The following is a 25,738-nucleotide window of genomic DNA, read 5'->3' on the forward strand; positions in this document are numbered from 1 at the left end:
TAGTTTTTATTTAAGAAAGGTTTAAAAAATATTTTCCCTAGTGGTGGTTTTTCTTTGTTCCAAGTAGAATTATTTTACATTAGAATTAGAGCTGGACACATGGTGATGACTTTTGCCTACAAATGTTTGCAAAGAAAATAAAAATATTTCTCTTAGGCTGGTGTAACTGAGGCTTGCACCTACTGTAGTTGTCTGCTTTCCGCTATGTATTTTTTGTTTCTGTGATATGTTGAAACCTCAGGTCATCACTACTCTCTAGTTTTTAAGACGTTGGTCACCTTTGTCTCATTACTTTTATAAGGTAAATTCAAGAGGAGAGTTTCTAAGACCTGTACTGTAGACACTTCTTTAATAGTAGTGACAAAATTCTATCAAAATAGAGATCATTTATGTAATGAATTCATGAAAGATTGCCTGAATAGGATACTATTCTTTTTAAATAGCAGTAATGGAATGGAAGAAGTTCTGTAGTCTGTCATGTCATATACGATGGTGCACTGGGGCTTTGGTGTTTTTTTTCCCTTCATTTTCTTCAGAAATGCACATAGCATTTAGCTAATACTTATTGCCCAATATGCAATAAATTACATGTCTGTAGCCCTAAAATGGTAGTCTCTCATATGTAGTGTCATTTTCACTTTTCAGTGATCTCAGCAGTGTCATCTGTGCCCATTTGATTTTCCTTGTTGTCCTTTCAATTCTCTTTGTTGGGCTTATTGGCTTCCCCTCTAATGCATGCTGGTTTAGCACCTTTGGGGACCGCCTGCAGGTTTGATAGGGTCAGGGTGTAAAGGGCTTGTTTTGCTTTCTTAGGTAGTGTGTTCCTTTTGATTCATCTTTGAAATAATTTACTGCTTCTGGCATTGGAAGCATTTTATGGAAAAGGTCTTCAAGGTCATTCCAAAGGTTTTTAAATAATATATAAAACATGCTTCCCTGTATTTCTTTTTTCCCCCCTGTCTAGAAACAGAGTGCAGACATGTAGCTTTGTTGACAGTCTAATTACATTCTAGCCTGCTAAATCAACAGGAAATAAATCTAGAAGCAAAAAAAGGCAAGCTTTAATAAATACCTTTAATTGGAAAGTAATTTTTAAAATTAATCGTGACTAGTGTTTCACTTATTTTTTCCCCCATAGTGTGTAAAATAACAGTATTAAGTTTCCAGTGTCTGCTGGAAAGCTACTGGAGTAGTTACATGAGTTTCTCGAGTCCCTCGAATGTGGCACACTTTTAAAAATGTCAATGTGTATTTATGGCTGATATTTTGGATTAAAGCCCTTCAAAGCTTTCTGCTCATGAATCAGAAATTTCCCACCTCTGCTTTCTGAGATTTCTCAGACTGTCTTTGTGCTTCCTGCTTCCCAAAATCCCATAGTAGGGATTCCAAAATGGATACTATCACTGGAGATAAGTGTGTCCTGTTTAGTGGTAGGTTTATCCCAGGGCATCTTGTTGAGAGGAGGTTCTCCAACTGTCAGTTCCAGTCACAGAACTTTTTCCTTGGCTTATTTTCTGTTGCTTGAGATGAATTACATAAATAAGAGCCTAAAAATGCATGTTTGTTACTGTAATTAAAAAAAAAAAAAAAAAAGATTTAAAACATTATAGTAAAATGTTTGAATGTAAAATTATCATATAACTGGGATTATCATGTTAATTTTTAAAACCATTTAACAAGACTTGAAGGGCAGGTATGCTTGTTTAGGAAATTGTAACTTCATCTAGGCAGCACGCTTTCGGTTGACATCAGTGAGAGACCTACTGTGGTGGTCTTCTTAAGCCCCTTCATCTGTTGCAAAACTGGCTTTGTTTTTAAACTGTTCAGATGAGGATTTTTTCGCCTACTATTTTTAGAACTACTGATTTAGTTATTTGTTTTCATGCTGTTGTTATGATTCAGAAAAATTGGTATGCCTGTGAATAATTAAACTCAGCACCTCACTACGTAAATGAAGACCATGAGCTTTTTTCCTTTAAAAGTATTCCTTAACATTAGATGAAGCACCATGAAAGACTATTTGCTTTCGTAGGTGTGACAATGTGATTGTTTGCTGTTTATATGTTTAGGGAGGAAGAAGACACTTTATTTTCTTATGCTTTGAAGTACCATACTATAATGAGCAGCCTGATTTAAATGCACAACTTCTCTAATTGAATTCAGCAACCTGAATGCTTGCATTTTGGAACATGCCCGAGTATCTTGCTGAATTCAGGATTTAAGCTGACTGTATGAGGTTGAATTTCTCTGTTGTACAGAGAAATTTCTGTGTTTACAAAATAAAACTGCTGTGTGAAGTAACACAAAGTACATAGGAAAATGCTATGCCAAATGAGAACAATCAGCCATTGGAATAATCTCCCCAGGGAAGTGGGGGATTCCCCAACATTAGACACATTTGATTCAGTTAGAAAAGTTGCTGAGCCATCTTGTCTAGACTGGGCTTTTGCCAAGAAAGGTTGGACCAGATGATCCTCGAGGTCTCTTCCTCAAGAATACCTGAAAGTGTGATGTGACTGCAGAGTGGGAGGGAAGGATTTTGGCAATGTAGAAAGTATTTTGTATTGTTTAAATTGCATTAGGATAAAATAATTGGAATTCATAATAATATAACAATATAAAAATAATTTGAGGATGCTCCTGAATCAAACCTGCATGCACAAGAACTAAACTTTTTATTAAGTTAGTAAGACAAATACAGGTAGGCAAAAACTGTATTTATTTACCATCAGATACATGTTAAAGGGAAGGGAGGAATATGCAGTACCTCTTAAGTAGTCATTGTTCCATTTAAAATAATATTGTTGTTACAGGACAGCATAGTGACCCTATAGAGTGAGCTGTATATTATGTCAGTGAGTTTTTGCACAGGAGCAGGAGGCTGACCCATGAGCACAGGTGGCAGGTTGTACTGCAGATTTGCACATGTTCGTCCTTTTGTACAAAATAATCACAGGACTGTTTGTGAACCTAGTGAATTGAAAGGCTGAGCTGCAGACACCTTTTGCTAATAGAAGACCCAATGAGGCAGTGGAAGCTTTGTTAAATTTTTATTTTTTAAAGTTTGAGTCAGCTATGGTTTAGCCTGCAGGTAATGTTATTTGGTTGTCTTAGCTGGCAGTGAGAATGAGTTCACCATGTTTATCAATCAGAACAAATCACTGCCAGCCAAGCCTTAATGTAATTTATTTTCATGCCACCCCTTTCAGTTTTGCAGGAGAAAGTACTTCTATGCATGGTTTTGTACCTGTACTCTTCTTGAATACTGAAGTGCCTAAATTAGATTAAATACCCTAATAACTCCTGGGAACTGCAAAAAGAGGGGCTGAACTTACCAAACGAGTGAAGAAAAATAGTTTCTTTCCTTTGCTATATGCTGGATCACTCATGCCAGTTTGCTGAAAAGCAAAGCCGTATACAGTACATTCCAGTGTGTTGATGTATCTATTGTAGGTATCGTTCAGCTGCCACTCCCATGACACTTAGATTTATGACACTTAGATTTAGGTGCTAGGGACCTGAAACAGTGATATATATGCTTTGACAGTTTTATTGTATAAGATACTAAACATTGTCAGGGATACATTTTTAAGACTTCAGAAACCTGAAATGTTAATTGCAACTTCTATCCTGATGTAATATGACTCCAAAGCCTATTGCTTTAAATACGAGCTACTCAAAATGAGTTATTTGGATAGCAAAATATTTAATCTTTCTCGTCTTCATAAATGTCAACTGTAGGATTAAAGGATTTAGATGGTCATGTTTTTAAACCTAGAGCGTACTTTAAAGTAACCTGTCTGAAGCAGTGGAAAGATGTACATGCAAGACCATTTTGACCTTCCACTACCTATGCCTTAATGAGGGGCTGATTTTGACTGTTGAGTAGGCAAGTGATTCTCAATAGAAGTGAATCGGCCTGCTTTGCAGACTGTTTACAAGAAGGTATGAAATAATAGGTAAGTGACTCTATGCTCACCTGATGAGCAAATTAATCACCATTCAGTGACATGGCAAGTGCTGTCTTTCAAAACCTGAGGCAGATATTAGAATTAGTGTTTTATGTTCCTGGCTGCAGTGCAAGATGTGTCCTGATTGTCATCATGACAGATACTTTTTTGTTATGCTAAAACACGGCCACCTGCAGTATCTGCCTGATTTGAGTGGGTAACTTATATAAGCAGCATGCAGTGCCAGTGTGTTTCGGATAATTTTGTGGCCTTGAGCTACACACATAACCTTCTGCCAGAGGTATTTTTTTTGGTTTGGGCTTTCTTTTTTCCCCTCTGTACTACAGGAATAATAACACTTACCCACCTCACAGGCGTGTTGGGAAGATTAATTAGTTTATGTTTGCAAAATGCTTTGAAGATGAAAAGCACTGTAAGTGCTAAGTAATATTATCATCTTTCATTGCTGTACTAGTTACTCCTTAAAGCAACAATAAGAAGTTAATTGGTTTTCAGGTTCCGGGTGATAAGGATCTGTTGACTTTTAAAGTTACTCTATTAGCTACAGAGTGGTACTAAGAAAAACCTTTCACTTTTATTTGATTGGTAGTACATTTAGCTCACGCTCAGTGATATGCACACTTGCTCTAAGGTATTCATCTAGCTGAAATTGTCCCCTTGTGGATCATGGTCTGTAGATGAGCTACAGATCTAGAGACAAAGGGCAATTGTGATTCTCCAGGGAAAAATCAACCTTGGTTATTGTCAGTAGACTGCTTGATCAGGCATTTCTACACAGCCTTGGTCCACAGAGTAAAAACCTTGCTTTGACCAGTCCAGTTGCAAAATTAAAGAATTAAGTTCTTGATCATATTGACTAGGGATTTGTAAGGTGAGCAACAGGCTTTCACAAAGAGTTTCAGCTTCATAGAAAGAAAGATACTGTAGAGAGTCTGTAGTTGCTCCTACATCTTTCTGTAGCCCTTATACTGAGATGTATGTGCTGCTCGTCTTCCTAATGAAAACTAAACTCAGAACTGAGGAGATAAATGGATCACATGCATGGCTGTGAAAGATTACTTCATTGTGTTAACATCTAAGGAGAGAATAAAGCTAGAAAAGTGTGCAGTTAGTGATGGGGTGAGGAATGAAAGAGGCTGAAGAGGCTCGTCTGTGCCGTCCATTGATTTAGTGCTTAGGGCTGAGAGTCAGGGCTGTAGGCCAAGCTGTGAGTGATTGCTTATTCCATCACTGGCAAATAAATGTGGAAAGTGAAGCAGAGACGTAAAATGGAGTAATTCCTCAGAAAGTTCCTGATTCTCAAATTAGTTTGCACAGTGTCACAATTTACTGGCTTGAGAGTCAGTACTCAGCGTTACTGAACTAATTAAAGCTGAAAGAGGAAATGGCAGGGCCAAGGGAACACTTTTGCTTCTAGTTTTGTGTTTCTTCTTTTTTGCTTTGCAGTGCCATAAATATCTGAGTTGAATTATTTCTTGTCTTTAATATGATAGACATTTTGCTAGAAAATCTAAATGAAGACAATGCTGCACTACATCTATGATGGGGGTTTACACAATGGAGAAACCCTTTTGGAGGGTGTGATGGAAAATGTGAGTGAGAGAGGGAGTAAAAGAGATTTTCATTTCTGCAGAAATCCTTGGGACTGTGTTTCCTGTTATTTCTTGCACTTACCTATAGCAATGGTCCAAGCATCTCATTCAGTCCTTGCATTACAGTCAGAGCTGATTGCAATGAGTGTGGGGTACTTGCTTATGAAGTTCTACAAATAGAAATATATGGGCTACTCTGAATAGGTGTGGTGATTTGTTGGGGGGGTTTTGCCTTTTTACCACTTCAGGGCCTGTTGAACTAATCAAGTTTTCTGTCAACCTGAAAGACCACATCTGTCTGAGGGTCTCTCTGCTCACTTGTTGTGTCAGACATGCCTTTCCCTTGTGGAAAGGCAAAAATAATGGTAGTTTTTCACTCCTCCCTGCATGGAGGAATGGCAGTGAGCCTGAACTCTATTTTGTGTGGTTCCTTTCATACTGCCTCATTTCTCCTCACCTTCTTTCTGCATTTCAAGCTGTATGTCATGTCATTAGCATCGTACTGACCTTAATGTGGCAGTTCATACCTGTCAAATCTATGGTTGTAGGCTCTTTGCAGACTGGATATCCATCATCTCTACATTGCTTACCCTTGGGTCATATTTTCTTCGCATCTATCAAATTTAGTCTTTATTTGTAGTTTGCAATGAATGGATGCTGAGATGTTGATGATTTGGTTCCAGGATCCAAAGATTAAGACAGAGGTCTAAAATGCCTATACTGTCATTCTGATCACGATCAAGACTTTGTGTTCCTTGCTACTCATGGAGTTATGTTTCTTTTCTTAAATCCACAGAATCCTGGGATTTTTTAGGTTTGGGTTTGGGGGTTTTTTGTTTGGTTGGTTTTGGGGTGATTTTTTTTTTCCTCTTGCAGCCCATGATCTGGACAGCTATGTTAGTTTCTCTCAATTTAGTTCATATATTATGTAGTCATAGTCATAAACACAGATTTTTATTTAAAATCCCAAGATCTGGAACCATAATGCTTAAATTATTAATTAATTTATTGGAACATTATTGCTGATGCTGCAGCTTGAATCTTTGAGTTGTGCAGTTGTGAAATTATCTGCAGCTGACTTTAATCTTACTCTGTAGTAACTTCAGAGGGTTTGATGAACAGTTCTTTATCCTTATACTGGATTAAGGAGTGCTTCATATGTTCTAGTCGATGGATTAGTACTGAGGATCCCCTACCACCCTCCAGCCTAACAGAGAATAAAATTGAGTCTCTTATACTGCACAGAAGAGTCTGCATGTTTGAAGCAGAATTTGGAAAACTGGTGGCAGGAAGGTTCTATTCTATTTCTTTAAATAAAAACTTTCCCAGGCTAGCATTTAAATTTATGTCTCCTTGTGATTCTATAATGCTAGTAAAAATACGTGGCTGTTTTAATAAGATGCTTGAAATATTTTAATTTGGGGGGGGGTGGTGTTGGTTTTGGTTTGGAGTTATTTTTTATTTAAAATTGACTCAGGTTTTGAATCCTACATAAAGTTCTTCTACCAAGAGTGGCATAGTAAGTGCAGATCAAAGAACTCACAGTATCTGGCACTAACTTTTTCAGAAGTCACCGAGTCCATGACTTAAATCCCTATATGCTTTTGAAAGCCTATAAAGAATGTAAGAGCTGTGTTACCGTTTGCTCAGAAAAACGAGCATGTGAAAATGATATGCACAGTTGCTAACATTTAGTATAATTTAATGCTGTTATTATGTAATTTACTGGATTTTTGGAGAAGCAAATGTCTTTCATACGAATCTTACAGCTGCACTCTGAATCAGATAATGATGAGAAAAGGAGGTTACGATGGAGAAGTGAAGAGAGCGGAAAGGTCAAGAAAGAGAGATTAAGGAAGAAGGTTGTGATGAGTGAAGAGAAAAACAGGAATTAAAACCAGGAGGAAAATGTGGTACAGTGGATTAGGATGGTTTAAATTTCACAGATCATTTTCACAAAAACAAAGAGAAAATCAGACTGAAGTAACAACAACAAAATACTCTGCAGAATCAGAAAGGAGAAATATTAACGTAGGCAAAGCTCATTACTTGTCAGTCTTCACTGCAATTTCTTGCACCCTAGCAAACAGAACTCTACAAGTACAGCTTTGAAAACTCCTTTTTAGTAAATTTGTAGTGAAGTTTGTGACAGAATAGATGGTATCCAATCTATTACTCATTCGATGGTATCACATCTATTACTCATTCTCTCTTTTGTGTAATTGTATTCTACCCACCTAACATTCTGACTTCTGGAGACAGCATTTTTACACTACTTATCAGTTTTATAGACCATCCAAGGCATCTGTTTTGCTGTTGTGGGTTTTTTTTTTTTTTAATAATCTTTGTCCTTTCATTTCCAACAAATTTGCTATTCTACTGTACATTCATTTCCATTTTAGTGTCCTTCCTCTCAAGACGTTTCCTTCCAAAGGACCACCTTTGTAGGTGTCCCAGACTGTATTTGCCACAGTAAATAGAAAAATGTATTATTTTCTTTATAAAGAAGTTACATGTTTTTCCTTAAGAAACCAGGTAGGACTGACACTTGAAAATAGATTAAGACCCCATAGGAGTGCATGGAATTCTTGCTAAACCAGCCCAGCTCTGCTTTGATCATCCAGGAAGATGGCGTCTAACCTATGTTCTCAGTGGTCCTGTACTGGCTAGCTAGTGCCCTGAGAAGAGTTTTGCTGCCTGCTGTTATATACAAAGAAGCTCTTTTTTCCGTCTTCGACTAGAACATAACTGAACTCTGTATTTTTCAGGAATTAGAGAAGTGAATGGGTGAGCCAGTTGGCAGTTAGCAGTTATTCTTTCTTACTTGTCGTGTATGAGTTAGGAAGGCAAGGTGCTGTTGAATCGGGTCAGTAGTCTGGAGCTCTTGGTTGCACAGAAATGGTGAAGCATTTCAAAGATGTGGTGCAGCTGTGTGCTGGCTTCCACTCCAAAGAAAGTATTCAGAGGTACTTTGAACGAGCTCCAGGTAACCTGCTTCAAATATAGCCCACTAATAGTGTCTGAACATGAATAAAAAAAGAAGTACTTTCCCCAAATAGCAGAAAACAGCATGGTCCTTGCAATAACAATTTCAGCAGTGTTGACATCAGTGCTGCTTGTATAATAAGCTTATATGATAAGCATTGTATTATGAGGACATGTTTGTATGCAGTGCTCTGCAGATCGGAAATAAAAACATAAGAAAAATATTTTTCCTTATTTGCTTTCTAAAAGAATGAGACTTCTTTTAATTACAAAAAAAATTAAAAATCAGGATTAAGTAGGAAATCAAGGAAATCTGTGGGAGAAGATTGTTCTCCTAAGGACCATGGTCATAGTTTTGTGCATGTATAGCTTTTGTTGTTTGACAGTTTTTCTAAGTTTAATGTAAGTATTTTTGTCATGTGTTATCACAGAGTGATTTTTGAGTGGTGAGGTGGTGTTATAGACAGATAGAAGGCAAGATACAAAAGAAGAATAGATTAAAAAGGGGACTGACAAGTACTAAAGGGTGCAGAGACAGCAGACATAGCACAAAACTTCTTCAGAAACGTAACCAAGAGCTAAACTTAAACAGACCTTTGACTATGGGCTTGGATGGGTTTGGGACCTCTGCCTTTTTAGTACTATGCATATCCTGTTACAACAAAACCAGTTGGCAAAGGCACTCAAACTATAATTCCTCTGGTTTAAAAGGTAGGGGTGTGGGTGTATTTTTGATGTTAACTAGGCAGATGCTTTGGAGGCTTTTCAGATTTTTGTTTCTTTCCCTCTTTCCAAAATAGTCTATTGTTGCTGAACGCTGACTTGTCAACTTATCAGTGGTTAATGAATTATTAAGGACAGTGCTGATGTCAGGAGATGCTGACAAATTCTCTGTTGGATACTTTTTATTCATTCTTTCTGTTTGTTTCCACTTTCATGGTTTTTAAGAGAGTATCTCCGTGTATATACTTAGTATAGATTCAACTTAGAGCAAGGACTAACAAGTGAAGAGCCATGGGGCCTATTCTTTTGTTTAGCAGTCCTCTTCAAAAACCCATTTCCACAAGATAACATTTCCAACTTGAAACTTAAGTAATTATCAATGTTTTTGAACTTTCTAACTCTTCAATTTAGGCCAAGGAAACCAATGTGGCACAAGTACAGCAGGTTTCCATTTAATTCCAGCTGTTAAATTCTGGATTTCTAAAATAGTATGTAATTTCTGCATACGTCAAATTTGCTTATATGCAGTATTTTATTAAACTTAAAAAAATCATTTACATTTCTAGACAATGTGACCTGTGTGATTCTGGCAGAGAAATATATATGCATGTGCATATATATACTCTTAAAAAGAATTTTGTTACACTTTTATGTATGTATTTAATGTAGTTAAGGAGATACACCAATCTTATGTGGTTGCAACCTAAGAGGTAGATATATATGGATACTGTTGGCAAATGCTATGTTTTTAACAGTGATTTCTGTGCAAGCTTCTGAAAGTTATTTTAGAGTTACGACATTAAATTTCTTCTTGTTCTCACAAACTGAGGGTGTCAGCAGTCCTAACACTACCCATAAATTGATATTCCCAGGTAAGAGAAGTGCGGTATCTAATGGTAGTGTGGTAGTAAACAGCATTATTTTTTATTTTAAAACCTAACTTCAGGATACATCATCCCAAATAGTGCAAAACTCCCAAAGGTGTCTCCAGAGCAAGTCTCCTTGAAATGCTGTGTCCAGGATTTTTTTCTATTTTACACTTCATAGTTTTTTTCTTTTAAAGGAAAGTAAAAAAAAAAAAAAAAAAAAACCACCACCACAAAGCATTCTGCCTATTCTGTATCTACATTTTCTTCTCAGGAATTAGTTCATTACAATTGCCAAGTTGTTTCTAAGTCTTTATGAACTGTTGAGGCACTTACTGTCAGTAGGAGAAATTGCAAATGTGTGTATAGTGTAAGAAACCGATGATTAAATCCCTCATATTGGAGTCATTCTGGAAAGGTTAATTGGAAACTCTAAGAACACAAGAAGGAGAACATCCTCTCTTTTTTCTTTCTTTCTTTTTTTTTTTTCCCTCACACTCTGCTCCTGCAACCTCCTTTTCAATTTTTATATTTAATTTTTTTTCCACAGTATTGTTTGTTATCAGGTAAAAGCCTCCAACTACTCTGCTGCCCACTGCATCACTGTTCCAACTGTGTTCAGCCCTACCTCAGTCCTGGAAGACTTCCTGTTTTCATTGGTCAGGAAACCTAACATGATGTAGAATTATTGTATCATGTATGTATGATTTCCTTTGGGATATAAATTCTTACACAAGTACATATTTTTCCATGTCAACTTTTGGTTTAGGTTTTGTGTCTGCAGTGGGGGGTTTTTTGTTTGTTTTGTTTTCATTTGTGTAGGCAACTTGCATGGAGTACAATCCTCTTAGTGAAGGTCTTAGGAAAGCTTTAATTCAGAAGATGATTTAGCCTGATGCTTCTAAATCTACTACAACGTTTCTGGGTTATGCTGTAAAACTTCTCAGCGTAGTGAAAAGCTCTAATATATTGAATGGGCTGAGAGAGCAATATACAAACCTCCCCCCTTTTCTGTTTTGGCCCTGTGACATGCCAGTTTGGTTTTCTTGCCAGTCATAAGAGGGGAAAAAAGAAGAAAATATTACATATTACATGGATGTAGGATTTTGTAGACTTAGTTAAATAAATAAATAGTCTCAGGCACAACATACCATCTATTAGTAGACAAGTCTCCTGGAAAAAGTGATCATGGAGGATGTTGTTGTATACTTCCTGAAGTAGTTTCTCCTAAACGGTTTGCTTAAAAGGAAAAAAACATTGGTGGGGGAAGGGAGTAAATAGTCTCTTCAAATTGATGTCTCTGCACAGATGTCTCCCTGATTGACTGTCTGAGTGCAAAGAGATCCTTTTTGCTGTGTGGGGAGTATGGGGCTGTGCGGTGTACAGGCTGGCAGAGGAGCTGCAGGTTGCAGTGCTCACCTGCTGCAGCTGCTCTAATTGTGTCTCAAGAGGCAGCATCTGTGTCTGTCCCCATCCTTCCTTGCCTCCAGACCTCAGCACCATGAGGTTACTGGGACCATAGGCATACCATCTTGTAGCATTGAAGTTAACAAACAGTAGCTTTGTTACTGACTCAAGTAACCTTCTCTTCTGTCAAAAATACCTCTTCCTTTCCATTTTGCTTCCCAAAACCCTGTTCTTAGAATCAATAAGATTCAGCATGTGCAACTGTATATACACGTTAGCTGCTTCATGTGTGTAGGTACACCTGTATACATATATCTGCGCACATGGGCTTCTCCTGTATTTGGTTCTGACTTTAAGCAACTGTTTGAAAATGTAGCTTCACGTAATAATGTACTAAATGCATAAAACCAGTGTTCTAGACTGTCACCCTTAGCATATAGTTACCAAAATGCAAAATAATAAGCATTGTAGACACTTCACTACTTCCAGCTCTGACCCTATTACCACTGGGCGGTTTGTTTGGCCTGTGCTTCTCTGATTAGTTTCAGCTCTTTCAAAACCTGGGAACTGACATAGCTTTAAAAATTTATAAGACACTATCAGTGTACATGGTAGTCTGCTGTTCTTAAACTTTTCACACTGTTAAGATGTAGTCACAGGCATGCTTACTCCTTTTCATATTTACCTCCACAGCTGTATTTTCATTTAAATATTTATTCACAGCTTGATAATAAAGGCAGTTTGATTTGTACCTAATTGTAGTAACCAATTTTCATTATTCATTAAAGTCATTGTCAGAATTCATTTATGATTGTGACTGTCAAGAAACCTAGGGTGACCGCAGCAATAAAATAAGTAACCTGCCTCACTTTAAAAAGTCAATGGCCAGGGCATTAATTCGTAGTATTTAAGTAATTATTTACACTTCTGTATTCACATTTCTGCAATTTTATTACTTTCTGACAGGATTCTGTCCTTGCTGTATTATAAGCTTTAATTATCTTACATATTTTTATGTTAAATGATTAATTTTGGTGAAATTAGGATGCCTGTCAGATTCAAAAATTGAATGTGTGTTCTCATTTGTTCCTAGAGCTATGAAATAATTGTGGGCTAGGATGGAAAAGCATTATGGGTACAAGCATGCAAATGAACTTGCCAAGTATCTGTATATCATAAAATGTTTTAAATCTATGGACATAAAAGTAGGATGAAGACACAGCCATTAAAAAGGCAGTCATTTTTGAGTGTCGCATAATTTAGACACTTTAAGTTATTGAAGTGTCATGAGTTTATTGCTCCTAATTTATTAATACAATCATTGGGGATTCACTTATGTCTCTTGCTCTGCCCCAAAACAGAAGCTAAAAGATCTGTTTAAAATGCACAGACTCTGCTTCAGCAGTAAAAGCCTAAAATGTTTATCAAAATAGAGACACAAAAAATAACATCTTTACTATAGTCCTTGTTCTGTTTGTTTGTATTTGTGTGTTGAAGTAGGGCAGAGAGATCCAGTAAAGACCAAGTGAGTTTGGTTTGGAATTCAGTTTTTCAATTGCCACATTAGGGGACATCTGTATGGGGAAAACAACCTATTGCTTTGGCTAATAACCAGGACACACACACAAAAGGATAATCCTGAAGGATGGGGGGGGGGGAAGGAAAAAAATTGACTTTTACTTTTAATCCTTTCATGTGCTGAATTGGCTTTTCTTAGCTTGCAGGTTCTGTTACGTTTCTTGCCTACTCAGGAGCACTTTTGATGTGTTTAAGTACTGATGAAACAGTGCCAAGGTAGTATGAATGAAAGGGGCACCACAGAGAGCTGGAGACAAAAGAATCCACTTGATTGTAATATGTGCAGAATTTTGACAAAACACCTTGTATGACACCTGAAATAATTGTACACATAAAGAGATTTAGGTTTAGGTTCTTTTTAAAATAAATTTTTAAAAAATTCTCACTTTTTGTTATCTTTTTTTCCCCTAATCAGGACAGAATTTTACCCTAAGGCAGTTAGGAGTTTGTGAACCAGCAACTCGTCGAGGACTGGCATTTTGTGCGGAAATGGGGCTCCCCCACAGAGGTTACTCTATCAGTGCAGGGTCAGATGCTGATACTGAAAATGAAGGAGTGATGTCTCCAGAGCATGCCATGAGACTTTGGGGCAGGGGGGTCAAATCAGGGCGCAGTTCCTGTCTCTCGAGCCGTTCCAACTCAGCCCTCACTCTGACTGATACCGAACATGAAAACAAGTCTGACAGTGAAAATGGTAAGTTCTTATGCATATGCCCGTATGTAAATCAATGTTTTATTTGCTGTTTTGGTTGACACTCGAGAATTTAAAATCAGTAAAGGAATGGCCTTGAATTTTATTTTTTTTAACCCACTCTTCCCTTCTCCCTCCACTCTCCCCAACAAAGTCAATATTCAGTATTAGTCCTAACTAGTGTAAGCTTGGGTGCAGTGTTTTAGCTATTTGGAAGAGTTTAATCACAAAAAAGATTAGCTATGTTTTATCTCGGGCCATGTCACCTGTTACCCTTTGGGGAACAGCTAAGTAAGTGGTGATAAAGTTGATAAAGCTTGCAGTCAACGGTTTCATTGTAAGCTTTTCTTCAAAACATCTTGGAGAAGTTGCAGAATCTTGGAATGGATGAATGAACATAAAGAATAGCTTATTAACAGGGCTCATGTGGTTCGAAAACAAATTTGATTGTGCTTTAAACTCATAGCTGATGAGAGCAATTGGAATTGTGGTGAAGAGGGACATGTGGCCTTTGATGTACCTGGGGGACTGGATTACTGTGCAATTAAAATCTGCAAAAAAACCCACCCTAAACAGCAGCTTTGTAAAATGTGGGCTATGACCATTGTATATGAAGGCTTAGTTTTTGAATGAACAGAAGTTAATATAGTTGGTTCATTTTTTAAAGTTTTTAAAAAAAAAATTTTCTTCCAGTTCAGGTATGAACAGAACCTAATGTGGTGTTCAATGCTAAATGCACAAATATTATAAGACATTTTATCTTTAACTTCTTTTTATTTGCAGAAGATTGTCAGCTTTACTAGAATTAGAGTGATTGTTCTATTAACTTCATGACTTTCTATATGACAAATTCAAAAGAGGAATAAGGAAAAATGAGTAAAAATAAAAATTAGAGATGGCTATTGCCTGCATGTCTGCATGTCATTTTATTAATTTATTAAACCTGTCTACTTAGCTGTACAAATTTTATTTTATCCTCTGGCAATAGCTGTAGCACATTGTGGGAAACAGCAGTGTTTGTGTGTGTATTTAAAAAAAAAAAAAAAAGACAGTTTTATTTTAAACTACAAGCAATAATGTTTAGTTTTACCTATTTATTATTTTAACTTTAGTTTGAGAAGACAAAAACAAAGCTTTATTTTGGTATAATTCATTGTCTTTTCACTGGTGGTTGGTTCTAACTGAAGATGCCTGTTCAAGACAGCTGTCTCAGATGTGATCCTCCTTTTTGCTGGACTTAATGCTTCATGTTCACAGGTGTCTTGTCTTCTGCTTGGAAAATGTGTTTTGAGTCGGAGGTTGTTTTGAAAGGGGACAGGAGTGCTTGCCTGTCCCCTTTTGGCAGTGGAGTTTCTGTTGGATGACTCTTGATATTTCAGTTGCAAAGCAATCTAGAATAAATTGCTGAGCAGTCCTGTGATTTTTCCTTTTGAGAGGTCTATGCTGAAACATTCCCTTGAGTCTTTTGCTAAACCCCTAGGTTAATGATTTTGAAAATACATATTTATATATACACACACATGCATAATTTCATTAGAGTCATACCTGTAAATTACCAGAGAGGTGACTTCTTTAGAAGTACAATAGGTTTGCTGTACTCTTTAATAAACCTTACATTTGCAGTTTAAAAAAAAAAAAAAACAAAATCCTGATTACAGTGTGCCAAAACTTCCTCCATGAGCTTAAAGCAAGCTTACTTTTTTTCATGTGTGAGAAGAATGTGAATATGTTAGAAAAGACATTATTCTGCACTGGTTAAATTTATGCAAGGAACATCTGATGTTTGATACAACTTCAACAAAGAGCTTAGTCACTAAAAAGGGTTGCAGTCGATTTATTTACTGATAGGGAGGCCAGCAGTCTGCCTTTAGGAGGTACTGGGACTGCTGTGAAGCTAACGAAATTTTGATGGCTTGAGAGTCCCATGGGGTTATGAAACATATAATTTGGACCATGTCATGGATCTCCATTTCAGTGGAGATGATACAGAAGTGATGAAAAGCTTTATCTTCTTTGGTATTTTTCTCTGAATTTTTGTTTCCACTGAATATGGAAGATTTGGCTGAGAAATATCTTATACACGTAGTTGAAACTCAGTGTGTTAAATGCTAACAGTAGAATAGAAAATATAATTTAAAGTCAGGGAAGATGTATCATCCTGGTAGGCACAGGTGCTCTAGTCAAAGGACCACATTGCAGGTGTGAGTTTTGTTCATTTGTGGCCAGAAGTTAATAGCTGTGCCAGTATACTGTTAAAATCTGAAAAAAAATCTGATAAGGCTTTGAGAACAAAGTTAAAGTTATGGCAAATCCTCCATACTACATCCTGCTTTGTGTGTGTGAAAGATTCGTGAGTGAATTTTGATGGAACTGTGTTACAGGTAAAAACATTTCTGTGCAACGTTTACCTCTATAACACAGATAAGAAGCAACAGGTTATGATGAGCAAAACACAACACCAGATCGTACTTTCCTTACCTAAAAGCCTCAGTTCTTGATTAATACCACTGTTCACCCAGTAAAACTATTCACTGTTCAAACAGTCCATTACCATATGCAGACTTTATTGGAGTTAATGGGACTATTTGTGATGAGGAGAACTTTGATTTATCCTGCAGATAAACTACATGATTAACCATTTGTTGAATGTACTTGGGGTTTTCTTTCTTGCCACTTAGGCAAGAAGAGTAGCTTAGGGTCAAAACATGATTTCCTTTCCTTCCCTGTAACCATTGTGTATATTTGCCCTTCTGAAATAGATACGGATTGCCTATCCTCAGGAATGTAAAATTCAAGGTTCTGTTTCATAATGAAAATGAATAAGCAGAAATAGTTTGTTAAGGATGTTAAGTTTTATTTGTTGAGGTCTCAATATTGTTTCTAAGACCCTATAAAAGCAACCTAAATTTGTGAGTAATATTGACAGGATTAGAAGTTTCTTTAAACAAATAACACTGCACATGCTTAGCTTGCAAAATGTTAAATATATTAATAGCATAACATGGATGCCAGCAAATTGATTTTTTTTTTTCTTTCTCTTTTAGAAAGCGTCAGAACTCTTTATCAAAAATAAGGTTTATGGATGTATTCTCACATCAAAGTTTTAGGTTACTGCTTGGTAAATCATTCTGAAGAGAAATATTTTTCTTTGAGCTCATTCAAGTTCTGTATATGACTCTTGGCATCATATTCTGAGAGATTTGTCATGTCAGCCTCCCTGAAGGAGGACTTGCATCTGTTAATCTGGGCAACCTACCAGTATCATGTACAATATGATGTATCAATTGGAGTACATTGAGCGTGTATGTGCTTCTTCAGGCTTTCTTCTCCATTCCCTTTTCAAGTTATTTCATAAATGATGCTTTGAGAAATTTATGTTAGTAATTGTTCTAGGAGTAGTAGCTTTGAAATACAAGCAGCCCATCTTTTATATTCCTGCTAGTAACTTTATGATGTTAAGCTGTTGTAAGATTACTAAAGCTTGTCTTTTAAACTTGATAAATATTCCAACAGAGGAATAGGTAGAAGCTGTAGTTAGGCTTCAAATGGCCCTTTTGCTTAAAGGGTCAATATATGGCATATCAGAATCCACTACTTTAAATTGTTTTTAAATCCATTAAACTGCAATCCCTGACTTACTGAGACATCAGAAAGCTAATAAACAAAACATGAAATTTACTTGAGCAAGTTATTCCTAAAGTCCAGCTCCTTATTAACTTATTTATTTGTTGTAAAGTTATAGATCCCATTTTGTATGCGCTTTTTGTGATGGCTTGAAATTCAGGCTATGGCAATGATTGACTGGGAAGTCACTCGTTTAAGATTTAAGCAAGTCTCTGTCACCTTATATTCCTTTGGAAGCAGTCTTGACAGTGCTTCTGAAAAACTGTTGAGCACTCGGGATTGATGCATGCCACATAGTTGACTCTGCCCACGGCCACAAAGGCTAGCTGGGAGTACAGAAAATAGTTCTGATGGCACTAGCATGTGGGGTTATATTTGCTTAATTAGTCAAAGTTTTGCACTGGTGGGGGGTTGTTAGAAGACCAGAAGTGTTCAGGATGTAGCAAAATTAAAAGAAGAAAGGGAGAGAGGAGTAAGAAATCGTGGGCTCAGGAATCATTCTGAATTGGTTAGATAAGTAATTTGAAATTTGGACCCATTTTTCACAGATACGGAAAAGTAGAGATTGCTGGTAAAATGTTCACTGCTGAGGATTTCTTAGAAGAGAAAATACCACTATCAGCTGTGTGAGCATCTGCTTGTTTCCTCTCCAACTTCAGACAGTTTCTGAAGATAGCATTCTTGTGAACCTAATACTCTCTTGTCCTTCCAGAATGGTGAATTTACTGGCATTCAGATCTCTGAAAACCAAGAAACATTGGTAAGATACTTGTCAAGACATTTTAAATCTGTTCTTTCTAACCCAGTACATCTATAACACATACTTGAACTTTGCGTTCTTAAATAATGCACATCATTCAGGAAGTAGTGTTAAACATTTTCACCTGTTTAACATCCTTTATGCTAAGACAAAACTCACTGTAGATGAACTCTACTATTCAGTATAGCTGCTTGGAACCTGCTAGCCAAATGCTCAGCCTGCTGATCAAAGCCAGCCACACAGCTGATGAATTAATATTCATCTTACTTCCATACCACCATTTACAGCTTCTTCACTCTTTTCCACAGTATTCCATCTAGCAATTATCTACCCCTCATTAAGCATGCCACTATCTCTTAAATCCTGCTTTGCTGCCAAAGAAATTTCATAACCAGGAAATTAGTCTGTTTTATTGTTGACAGAAGTCAGCTCTGAAGTATTATTTAATATCTAAACAGGCATACAAATTGTTCCTTGTTTATAGACACATAGAATGGAAATCCATAAGTAAAAGTAGTGATCCCTGGTTTTTCTGCAATACTTTCACAAATTTTTGGTAGTTACACTGATTTTCACATTTTGTAATATTATGATTGTAGTTCTGTAGATATATTTCAATAAATCTTCTTTAGCATTCACTGTTAATACAACTGAAAATCATGTTGAGAATTCCTTTGACTAGTAGTAGCCAAAGAGGGAACAGCTGGGCTGAATTTTTTCCAGTAACCTTTCGGGATCTCCTGGATTTCAGAGATCCACTGAGCATCACTGACCTTTCTGTTGAGAAAAAGCATGAGATTCCAAAGGGCCATCTTAATGATGTTTTTGTGATGGGAGTCTGGTATAGAACATCAAACCAGAGGATGAGGGCCTTTGGAAACACTCACCCAAATCTTCTGATGCGCAGAAGCTGCAGGCTTAACAGGAGCTGACAGCAGTAAAATTAGAACTGCAGTCTGCGAGGAAAAGCAAATCTAAGAAGAAAATTTCAGAGAATTCACTCTTAGCTGTTAAAACTTACCCTTCTAATGTTATAGAGTAGTGAAAGAGGAGTTTCAAGACCAGCTGTCATAGCTCAGGATTTCTCCAGAGATCTGAATTTCAAGAAAGAACCATGCAGAAAACGGAAGGAAAGTCAAATGTCTGAGGAGGAGCTTAAAATGCTGCAGTTGGGGAGGTCCAGGCATGCAAATTAAATTGAGACATTATCAGCAAAAAAGTGAAGAGCTGTACAGAAACATGAATGCTAAGAAAAGGGAGAAGAGGGAGTTGATTCCTTACTTAATAGTGAAGGAAGACTGGTAATATATTGCTGATATGTTTTCTTTAGTTGTTTTTGCTTCGGCATTTGCTAACTGAGTAGCTGATCACAGAGTTAATGTTTATACTATTAAATAAAGGATTAGAGGTTACTTAAATAAAGAAACTTTGTCCTGCATATACGGAGTGTCTACAGCCTCTGGGCTTTTTATGACTCATGTCTGAGAAATCATTGATGAGATGGATATGGTTCTGGAAGGCAAAATCAAACACGACAGCTTCAGGAGCAAAGCTAAGGAAAAGGAAACTGCCTAATCAGTTAGACAGAATACATCCTAGAAAAAAAAAGAAAAAAGTTTATGCTTTATAACAATAAATAATATATGAGTCTTGTCAAGCTGTAATGATTTTCTTCAGTGATAGTGTAAGCCAATCCTTGATAAGGAAAAAGGAGCAGATGCTAACAATAATATGTATTTTGATATTAGTAAGGCTTCTGACACTGCCTCACAACTGACATACTCATAAATAGAGACGCAGGGTCTAGGTTCATTATTACAAGATAAATGTACAGCTTATTGGACAAATCAGTAAATAGTGATTATTGGTATTTCATGACCTGGCAAATTGAATCAAATACTACTCCAACAGAGTGTGACATAAGGTGTTCTTAATGACTTGGGTAATGCAAATAGACCATTGTAACCTGGAAAGAGTCACATGCACTTTGTAAGACAGGGTGAAACCTGGAGAAATAATTCCACATGAAAAAATGCAGTTCAGTAAATACAAGTACAAAGATCTGAGTTTAAGTGAGAATAATTAAATTTCCCAAATGTGAGAAAGGCAGGAGGCTGAATCACAGTCCTCTACAGAATCATAAAATAATTCAGCTTAGAAGGGACCTTTTGAGGTCATGTGGTTCAACCATCTGCTTAGAGCTGGACTAACATTAATTTAGATAAGATTGCTAAAGGCCTTGTTCAGTTGAGTTTTACAAGAAGATAAATTCCACATAATCTCTGGGCAACTGTTCTGGTGCTTAACCATCTTCATTGTCATATTTGTTTTTTAACCCTTTATATCTAATCAGAGTTTCCCTTACTGCAGTTGACCACTGTCTTGGGTAGTAGAAGATCAAAGTTAGATTTCCATCTTTTACCTTTTCCAGGCTCACTTGAGTTCCTCTTGAGTTGTGTGCTTCAGCACTTCAGTCATGGTGGTCAATCTCAGATGAATTCATTTCAGTTTGTCAATGTGTGAGTACTGGCAAGCCCCAAAGTGAATATTATACTCCAGATATGGTCTTCAAATGCTGAATAAAAGAGACTAATCGCTTCCCAGGGTATGCTGGCTCCATTCTTGTGAAAGCAACCGAGTATGTGGGTAGGCCTTATTGTTGAAAGGGCACACTGCTGAACTTGTCCATGTTGACTCCCCAGGTCTTTCATAACAAAGCTGCTTTCCAGTGTGCTCCCAGCTAGTGCTGCTAGATGAGGTTATTCTGCCTTTGGAATTCATGAGGGCTTTTTTCAGCCTATTGAGATCCCTCTGAAAACAATCCCACCCTGCAGGATCACTCTCTTCAGCTTGGTGTCATCCACAAACTTGCTTGAGGGCACATTCCATCCTGCTTATTCTCAGTATGTTAAATGTAGTACAGACATAAAACAGTATTAGCCCCTGAGGAATGCCATTAATATTGGCCAGCAGTTTATTTTTGTACTACAAAACACTGTTCTTTCAGCCTTTTCATACAACCAGTTCATCTCTCTCCAGCTTAGCTACCCGCATACTATGGGAGACCACATTGAAAGCCTTGCTAAAGTCAAGAAAGTAATACCTACTGCTCTCCTTTGTCTACTGAGACAATTATCTGTTCATAGAAAGCAGTAACGTGTTTTGAGTGTGATTTGCCTTTGGTAAATACATGTTACCCATTCTCATTCTCTTTCTTTTCCAAGAGGTGTATCCAGGTGTATAAAGGGTAACTCTAGCAGTATTTCTTCCGTACTCTTCCCTGGGAGACTTGGGGTAAGGCTGACTGCCTCTGCTTCCCCATGTACTCCTTGCCTTTCTTGAACACAAAATGATCTTTATCTTCAAAGGAGGAACCTTCCTCCATCGCCATGACCTTTTAAGGAATCAGTGTGGCCTTTCAGTGGCATTGGTCAGCTTTGCCGTCACCTATGGATTCCTCCTGTGTGGTCCCCTGGACTCGTGCATGCCCAGCTTATGTAAGTGGTGCCTAATAGCTCGCCTGTTCTTTGCCATGATAGGGCTTTTCAAATGAGTTTGAGCTTTGGCTTCCTTATCCCCCAACCTGTGTGTCAAGGAGATACCTGTATTCCACCTGGGTAGCCATCCCTGAAGGCCATAGTGGTTATCAGCAGTGTTTTCTGTTGTGTGTGTTTCTTTCATGACCTTGTAATATGGCTTTGTGTACAGTGCCACTGAAATAACCTTACTACTTCACTCATCATTACTTAGATAGAAATACTGTCTGTGTGTGACTGGTTTTGGGACTACGTTTTGAGGAAAATGCCAGCCCAACTGGAGGCCTAGAGAAAGGTCAACAGGAATGATCAGAAGTTTTAAACACACAACACTAGAAAGAGATTGGAAGAATTCAGACTGTTGTGCCTAGCATGTTCTGTCTAGATATTGCTGCTGTTACAAAGGCCATGTATGGCAAATAGGACCAGAAGTAAACAACATAAATAGCAAAAAGTATGAGTTGGCTCAAACACTGGTGATTCCAGGATAGCTTGGTAAAAGAGATTGCTGAAGACCATGTGAACATTTCGTTATCTAACGTATTTTCCAAAACATTTCTAAAATTTTGGCATAATTCCGTTTGGTCCTGATTTGTGGGAGAAGATGGACAAAGAAATTCTTTACTTCCTTTCTCATTTTGTTTTCTGTGACTCAGTAGTTCTATTCAAACCAAAAATTAATGAGCAGGACGTGTATTGAAAAAATGAAGACTATAAAAATGTTGCTCTGCAATTTATTATAATATTAGTATCTTTGGCTTTTTCAAACTGGAAATGGTTAACTTTTCATAGGCATCCCCTTTCCCATTTTAAATTTGATAAAAAAATACTGCTCTTCACTCCCCCTAAACAAAATATGTTTCTTCGGACGTGCTTGCGGAAGGAAATCTTGAACAAAGCAGCTCTTTTTCATTAAAGCTGTGTTTTAATTATGAGGTTGCCACAAAAGCAGAGCATGTTTTACGCATCTATAAACTGATGATCTCTGCTGTTTTGATTTGGAATTTGGTTTTGATGTCCTTGAAAAATCACAGTGGTAGCAGTAAATTGTTTTAATTAATGAATTAGAGAGCAACAGATTTGCTGAATCAGGTTTATTGATGCAATTATCACTGGAATAAAAAGGAGAAAAAAGAAAATCTGTCAAAGCTGGGAGATTATTTGGTTTGTTGTAATTTGAAACCATGCTTCTCAGCTACCACTTCATTTCCTGTAGAGTTAGGATATGGGGGAAAAGTGGTGTACTTACATATATGACATAAATTTCTGTATTCATTACACAAAACCAAATTATAATAGTTGAGATGTAGTTTGAATAATACCAGTTCTGTACAAAGAGTAGACTTCTTCACTTCTTTTAAAAGTGTTTTCTAAGTTTCATCTACTTTTAACTTGAAATAAGGTTTTAATTGCATTTTCTTGTCTAATTACATATTGTCATATTGAGAAATAATCTAATAATGATTTCAGCTTTCAAGTAAATATAGGCTGTGCTATTGTCAGAGTATCTGAAATAATTAGAGGTGACAGCCTTTGTATGCTAGTCAAATAATAGCTGAAGAAAATTTGTCAAGATGATGTTTGTTTGTTGTGGGTTGTTTTGGTTTTTTTTTTTTGTTTTTTTTTTTTACAAAAAACTGGAAAGGCTTTTGGAATTGCCTAGAAATACTTCTTTAAAACTAACTCTTCCTTAAATCTGTGTAAAAACTTACTTTGTTTTCTGGATAAAAAGTTCTATTCTTTGATGCGGATGAGAATTCAGTTTGAAATTGAGTTTCAAGTCAAATTTTAAAATGAATTCCTTTCTCAAATTTAATATGTGGATTGAACTAGTCAGCACTTTTCTTCTCTATAGTCTCTATAGTGTGCTGCCTGATCTGTGGCAAAATTTAAGTTTTTTTTCTTGATTTAATGTGGAAAGAAGATGACATTTAAAATCTCAGGAAAAGAAATGCTTGTTAAGAAGCTGTGAGTTTGTCTTTTATTCCACTGCCTCTCTCGTTCAATATACCATTGTCTTCCTGTGTTTTTGTTATCTATTGTTTTCACTTTTATGTTGCAGAGAAGAAGTGTGGTTTTGGCACGCTGAAACCAAGGAAAATGGTATTACTTTTTATCCCTTCACATTAGAAACCCTTTAGTGGAAGGGCCTTGAGACCTTCTGTGATTGTGTGGGTTAGTGCAAGTTTCTATATAATACATGAGAATTTGCAAAATACTTATCAATATTGTATTTAGATTTTTTCCCCCCTTAATTTCACAATTGTGAACCCACAGCATCAAGTGAGGACAGATGAGGGAGAGCAATATGAATTTATTGTGGATTAAATTCTGAATATGCAAATGGTTAATAGGTGTATCTCTTCATCTTCTGTAAGAGTGTCCAGAATAGATAACAGTTTTCTTATGAGTTTGAAGGTTCTGCGCAGCTGCTGTGTCAGGGCTGTGCTGCTACTGGCATATCCCTCCCTGAGGTACTGTGGCTGCTGTCTAGGTATGTCTGAAACAGAATGTGAATGTTTCCACCCTTGGTGCAGTAATCACAGCCTAAAAAAACCCCAAATAATGGAAACTCTGGTCAGGCCATGACAGGGCAAAGACTGACAACAGGCTGATTTCTTCATTTGACTACATTATAATTGCTTTTTGTAATTTGTGGTAAAATAGCTACATAAATGTTGTGTATAAGACTATATATGCACATATATGGCTATCCTTACAAGACCTTTTCTTGAATAGTTTTATTTTCGTGGCTTATATATGTAGTTTTCTTGGAGATTAAACATACAGGGTTGAAGATCGGTTTCTTCTTCAACTGACCTAGAATCTTGAAAGCATTTCCATTGCAAGTCTGTGTGCAGTCATGAGCATAAGAAAAGGAAATTTATTCCGGTGTTACATGCTCTGCCACTGCTCCACTGTATGCTGGAGAAAGAGATTAATTCCCCACCCCCTCAGTCACTGGGCTTTTCTAAATGTAATACTTCTTTAAAATCTTTTATAGTTACAAATAAAATGTCTTGTGTAATTGCTGATGACAAATGCTATGGAGTCTCAGTCTGCACCTGTGGCAGACAGGCTAAAGAATTTGGGTTGCTTTGTGTCTGTACAAAACATGAATTTCTTTTTGTAGTGGGTTTCACTAAACAAAACAGTATTGGTCACTTGTGCAGTTTGTAGAAAATAGAAAAGTGAAGTCGAAGATCAATTTTGGCAAGACTTATTTCTTGGGGAAGGTTTGAGTTGTCTTCTCTGCCTGTTGTTGAAGATGGATATTGAATGTATCAAGGTAGTTTATAATCTTTGAAGTTCTTTTGAATATTGAAAATTTCCAAGATATCTAGGTGAAAATGACTTTGAAAGGGATGGCCTCTAGCATCGTGATTCGGTTAAATGGATAGTATCCAGTCTCCTTCCATGTAGAGTTAACCAGAATTGTTCAGGCTGCTAAGTTCTTCATTGCATGATTGCTGTATATTCTATAAAGAGATACATTTAAAATTGTTTAAAAGCTTCACTCATTCCCTTAACCATTTTAGCTGCAGAGAACATATGACGTCTTTTTCATTAACCATCTTTGCTGCTTGTGTGCTTTCAGTGGAGTTCTAGGAGATTGTTATATTGTTTTGTAAACTCAATATTACTGGGCCCTGGCTGCTTATGGCAATAGAGATGAGATTACATGCTTCTGTTAACAGGCCCCAGACTTTAAATTTATAGGGACTAGGCACCATCTGCTCTCAATTAAAGGTCCTGAGCTCTGAAATTAATTCCTTCCATTGGTCCATTAGACTCAATCTTTTGACCTGAAGCCATGATAAGGTTATATTAGCCTCTTGAGCCTTGGAAAAGTGAGGAGTTCATGCAGGGACAGTACTGGATATTCCTTTTAGTCCTTGTATTTGTGTAGTTAGAAGGCAGCAAGTAATGATTGTTTTTTCCATTTTACAGGTAGAGTGAGACATTTTAAAAAGCACCCTGGAGATCTAGTGCTCACATCCTCAT

General features: G+C 36.9%; 1 protein-coding gene across 1 annotated transcript in view; it reads left to right on the forward strand.

The window, feature by feature from the left end:
- Positions 1 to 25,738, forward strand: part of TENM3 (teneurin transmembrane protein 3) — a 422,372-nt gene that overhangs the window by 99,452 nt on the left and 297,182 nt on the right. The window contains exon 3 of the mRNA XM_065695099.1: positions 13,538 to 13,816. Within this exon, the coding sequence (XP_065551171.1) occupies positions 13,538 to 13,816 (279 nt within the window). The remainder of the gene's footprint in view (positions 1 to 13,537; positions 13,817 to 25,738) is intronic.

The sequence above is a fragment of the Lathamus discolor genome, chromosome 1, assembly GCF_037157495.1.
Source record: "Lathamus discolor isolate bLatDis1 chromosome 1, bLatDis1.hap1, whole genome shotgun sequence".
Taxonomy (NCBI): domain Eukaryota; kingdom Metazoa; phylum Chordata; class Aves; order Psittaciformes; family Psittacidae; genus Lathamus; species Lathamus discolor.